Source organism: Bison bison, unplaced genomic scaffold (assembly GCF_000754665.1).
Source record: "Bison bison bison isolate TAMUID 2011002044 unplaced genomic scaffold, Bison_UMD1.0 scf7180017864163, whole genome shotgun sequence".
NCBI lineage: Eukaryota > Metazoa > Chordata > Mammalia > Artiodactyla > Bovidae > Bison > Bison bison.
Window position 1 is genome coordinate 3,352,113 of NW_011494735.1, and position 5,638 is coordinate 3,357,750.

The 5,638-nt window shown below is 35.3% G+C and overlaps 1 protein-coding gene across 5 annotated transcripts in view; it reads right to left on the bottom strand.

Moving 5' to 3' along the window:
• RAB3IP (RAB3A interacting protein) overlaps window positions 1-5,638 on the bottom strand; it is a 56,536-nt gene that overhangs the window by 36,509 nt on the left and 14,389 nt on the right. For 4 of the 5 annotated variants that reach the window (XM_010841524.1, XM_010841526.1, XM_010841525.1 and 1 more), the window contains exons 2-3: window positions 3,800-4,075; window positions 2,690-2,948 (exon numbers count right to left, since the gene is read on the bottom strand). In XM_010841524.1, the coding sequence (XP_010839826.1) occupies window positions 2,690-2,948; window positions 3,800-4,050 (510 nt within the window). In that variant the 5' untranslated portion in view covers window positions 4,051-4,075. Of the gene's footprint in view, window positions 1-1,594; window positions 1,651-2,689; window positions 2,949-3,799; window positions 4,076-5,638 lie in introns of those variants that run through there. The other variant, XM_010841529.1, reaches the window with a different exon arrangement.

Below are 5,638 nucleotides of genomic sequence, written 5' to 3' on the forward strand. Positions count from 1 at the left end.
CAGGTGTCCCAGGTGGCACTAGTCCACCTGCAAATGCAGGTAGACAAGAGAGACACAGGTTCGATCCCTGAGTTGGGAAGATGCCCTGGAGAAAGGCACGGCAACCCACTCCAGTATTCTTGCCTGGAGAATCTCATGGACAGACGAGCCTGGAGGGCTTCAGTCCATAGGGTCACAGAGAGTCAGACACAACTAAAGTGACTTAGCATGCATAGCATGCATACGGATTTTTAAATCCCTTTAAAATAACCAGTTGTTTAATGAAAAAATAAGCTAAATGTATCCTGAAATTTAAAATATACGAAGAAGTAAAATACATGGTAATCATACCATAAAAACTGAAAGGGGGAAATAAAAGTACACTTGACCTCTGAGCAACATGGGTTTGAACTGCACATGTCCATTTACATGTGGATTTTTTTTTCAATAAATACATCCTACAGTACCACACAATCCATGACTGACTGACTCCAAGGGTGTGGAACTATATATACAAAGGGCTGACTGGAAATTCATATGCAGATTTTCAACCACAGGGGTTAGTGCCCCTAAGTCCACATTGTCCAAGGGTCAACTATATTTTTGTAAGTTCTTATATATGAAGTAGTATAATATCACTAGAAAGTAGAGACTGATGAAAGATGCATATAATAAACCCTAAAGCAATCATGAAATTAGCAGAAAGACGACATATAACTGATAAACCAACAGAGCAAAGATGAAATCACAAAACTATATAGAATTAATCCAAAAGGCATAAAAGGGAAAGGGGGGAAATAAACATAAGAGACAAACAGAAAACAAACAGTAAGTTGGCAGATTTAAACCAAACTATATTAAATTAAATGTAAATAGTCTAACATAAGCACACCAATTAAAAGGCAGAGATTATTAGAAAGGATTAAAAAAAAGATCTAATGATGTGCTGCCTACAAGAAAACCCACTTTAAACAGGGAGACAAAAATTGGTTAAAAGTAAAAGAATGGAAAAATGGGAACTGTCTAGCCACTCTTAAAATAATCATCAAAATAAAAAGAATGACTACTGACGTAATTTGATTCACATGTTGCTATAATCCAGGAAATATTTTCATATTCAACAGTCCTTTACAAGTCTTAAGCTCTAAGTAAGTATCAATACTATCTTGTATTCTTCATAACAGAATTCACCATTTGCATGTGTTCACACATCATTATCATTTCAATTATGTCAACAGTACTTCTAAATAAAACAAACTAAAAATTTCAAAACAAATTTTCAACCTGAGCTAAGAAATTAGCAATATATCCTGATGAATAAGTAACCACAATGTATTCTCAAACATGGATATGTATGTCCAGTAGTTCACTTCTATATAAATTGTGACTTCACTTAATATTCTGTGCTAAGACAAGAGAGTCTGAGCCCGAGGACATAGGCCAAATATAACTACATCTCACCACACCCCCTACCTTTGGGGAAAAGTTTAAAAGAATATTGATTTTTCTTTCTGATATATTCAACCAAAAATGTTTTAACATCTCTTTATGGCTGTTTAACCATCAGCCATCCATTGAAGCATTTATAGAAACATATACACACCAGGCATTGTACCTTATTATCTAGGCACCAGGGATACCAAATCAGTGTTATACTCCTGAGAAACAAGTCTGTTGGGGGAGAAAATGGGAATATATATTTGTAAAATGTCATAATATGTGGAAATTATGTTATAGAATGATTTCCCTATCTTCTCAACTTTCTGAATGTGAACTGGTCCATTTCACCTTAGTGTGAAATTTATATACATAGAGCTGTTTGTATTATTCCTTTACTATACTTTTAATGTCTGCAGGGTCTGTAGTGATATCCCCTATTTCATTCCTGCTATTGTGTCTTCTATTCTTGTTTTTTTCGGTCTTATTAGAGGCTTGTCAACTTTACTGATCTTTTTAAAGAACCAGCACTTTGTTTTGTTCATTTTCTCTACTTTTTATGTTACCAATTTCATTGTTTCTGCTTTTTATTATTTTCTTCCTTCTGCCTGCTTCTGGTTTTATTTTGCTCATCTTTTTCTAGTTTTTTGAAGTGGGAGACTAGATTGTTGATTTGAAACTTTTCCTTTTCTCTAATGTATAAATACTTAGTGCTACAAATGTCCCTTTAAAGTTTAATTACAGACTCAGAAAAAGAAAGAAATTTAGTCACAAATTCGGGAATATCAGAAATTTAAAAGATGAGCATGTGAGAAACAGAACAAATTATGAAAACAGACAAATCTCCAAGTTAAGATACAGAAAACATTCAAATTCAGCTGAATAGCACAGCATTATTACTAAAACTATTCCTCAAAATGTAGTGACTTGGACCTAATGGCTTCAAGTAAATAATCACAAAATCAACCACGTGTAGAGAGGAAAAAAATCCACACACAGAACTTAACTCCCCAAATCTGCACTACAGAAAATGCAAGAGAAGGAAAGGGAAAAAAAAGAATTAGAGTCTCTTTTCTTCCATTCGTATTCTTGGATGAGCTTCTTTACTATTGAGACCAATTCAAAGATTCCTAAATGCTGCCCAACAGCAACTGAGACTGCGCATATGCAAAAGAAAAGTGTAGAACTATAATGATTTCATTTGAGTTGCCCCCATGGACAAATATTCATTTTGAATGTAACATATAGAAGAATAAAATATATTTCTGCTTACCCTCTGAGCTTTTGCAAGTTCTTCTTTTAATCTTTCATAGCCCTTTTCTCTAACTTCCAAAACAGATGGGCTTCGTAAGCGGGACAGACTATCAGTACTCAACCCAAAAATATCATCACTGCCATCACAAGCTTCTGTTATAGTAGCACCCTGTAAAAACTCCCTCTCTGCACTACAGTTGTCCTTTCTTGTAGTTAATTTAAGTATCCCAGCTGTGACTCCAGAGGTAGAACAAGGTGCTGGATCTGTACCATGGATGCTGTAAAGGAGAGTTCAAACAAACATCAGCATGTGCTCAAGTATTAACTGGCATACACACACATGCCTATAACTGCATTATCCAATTTGTTCACCACCAGAACTAATTAATAGTATGTCCAGAGCCAAAGCAACATCTCAAGTCCTTCATAGCCATATATGGCTAATGGCTATCATCTTAAATAGCACAGAGAATATTTACATCATGCCAGAAAGTTCTATTGGATAGTGATACTCTAGAACAGGGGTCTGCAAACTAAATGTAGAATAAATCCAGCCTGCCACCTGTTCCCTGAAGGCCCACAAGCCAAAAATGATTTTTACATTTTCAAATGGTTGAAAATAATCAAAATAATAATATTTTGTGGCTCGAGAAAATTATATAATTTCTTGAACCAAAATTCAAGGTTCATATACAAAGTTTTACTGGCGCTTATCCATTTACATACTGCTTATGACTATTTTTGGAGAAGGAAATGGTAACCCACTCCAGTATTCTTGCCTGGAGAATCCCATGGATGGAGGAGCCTGGCAGGCTATAGTCCACAGGGTTGCAAAGAGTCAGACACGACTGAGTGACTTCACTTTTATGACTACTTTCACACTTTAATAGTCACGTCCAGCAGTACAAACAGAGACTGTGTAGCCCACAAAGCCTGAAATATTTGCTATTTGGCCCTTTACATAAAAAGTCTGCGACCCCTGCTCTTGATCATTAATATGTATTGCTCTTCATAAATAACAGTATATTATTCAAATTTTCTAAAATAATAAAACTTAAAATAAGTTAACCAAGCAAAATTCATTTGTTTAATACAATGCTCTAAAACAAGCATCTTGATTCTCTCCTACCTGCCACTGGATATTTCCGCACAATTTAAACGTCTCGGGGAGGAATACACAGGTTGTGTAGGAAGGTCAGAAACATCTAAGGCATTAGCCTGGATCGGGGTGGAGCACAAAGCTGAAGGATGTGGCCGGTAGATGACACTAGGTGAGGTAGTCTGCTCTTGAGTTCCCGGTTCATACACAGCAAGAAGGTCTGGAGAAGTAGGTGAAGCGAGGTTCACTTCATGGAAGCCTTCCAAGGGGTCATTAGCCATAGCAAAAGCCTCATCATAGAACAACCTACATTTAAAAGCAGAAAATTATTTTGAGATAGTGACATTTAAAATTAAAGTAAGATGTACATTCATAGAATGTGTTTAACAGTCCATTATAAAATATAAACTTAAACAGAAAAAAACTACATTCATTTAAAATTTAATAAGTGACCTCAGAGGATAAATACTATAAAAGGCAAATGATCTGATTCAAAATAAACTTGAAAGTGATGGATAACACTGTTACAGTAAGTAATTAATAAGTAACAATGAGGAATGAATAAAAATTTGCTTGATATTAACTTTGCTATCATATGTGTCTTTGGTTAAAAAAAGAAGAGGCAGTAAAGACAGACAGATACACACACTCAGAATAAGAGAGACTAGGTTCAATGAACTATTCTGTTCTGCTTCAAAGAAAGTCACATGTGACTGGATGACTCAGTGTTTTCTCTTCTTTTATTCTGAAATAATTTCAGATTTACAAAAAGTTGCAGAGATATATATATATTTCACCCACATTATGAAACTGTTAACATTTTAGAACCATTTGAGAATAGATTTTATGCATGATACCCATTACCCCTTAACATCTCAGTGTGTATATCCTACATAACACATCACCAAAATCAGGATGTTATTAACACTGATCACTATTACCATCTAAACAACAGGCCCCAATCAAAGTTCACTGATTATCCTAATAATGTTTTCAATAGGCCCAGGATCCAACCAAGAATAATGCATTACATTTCTCTAAGCCTTAAATTTTCCCTCTAATGGGATGAGAATGGGGATAATAATACTCCCTTCATCAGGTTGCAGTGAGGATTGAGGGAGAAAACCCACATAAAGTATTTAGTAATGTACTATGCATCTGGCACAGAGTACAACTCAATAAATATGTTATCAGTCAGCCATTAACAGTAATATGCATGCTTCAGTTTCTCCATAAGTAAAAAATATTTCATAAACTATACAACTATAAAACAAAATTTATATGAAAACTAAAAAGTATACCACTCAAGTTTTTCACTTAAAAAATATAAAGAAATCTTATAAACTGTTATTGATTTCCCACTGTCTAAAGAATAAACTCTGAACTTGTTATTCTGAAAATCAAGGTCTTCTATGTCAACTCAATCTCTCTTCTCAATTGTTTCTTTTTTACAACAGTACTTTGATAATCATGACTAACACTTTCCCCAAACTTCGAAAAAATCCCAAACACAGCATTACTACAGCACATTATTTCATTATAAAATACAAAAAAATATATTAAACTGAAAAATTTTACTCTCTCATATTCTTAATTAAAAAGTGTTAAAAAAATAAGACAAGTAAGGAGAAGGCAATGGCACCCCACTCCAGTACTCTTGCCTAGAAAATCCCATGGACGGAGGAGCCTGGTGGGCTGCCATCTATGGGGTCGCACAGAGTAAGACACGACTGAAGTGACTTCACTTTCACTTTTCACTTTCATGCACTGGAGAAGGAAATGGCAACCCACTCCAGTGTTCTTGCCTGGAGAATCCCAGGGACGGGGGAGCCTGGTGGGCTGCAGTCCATGGGGTCACTAGGAGTCGGA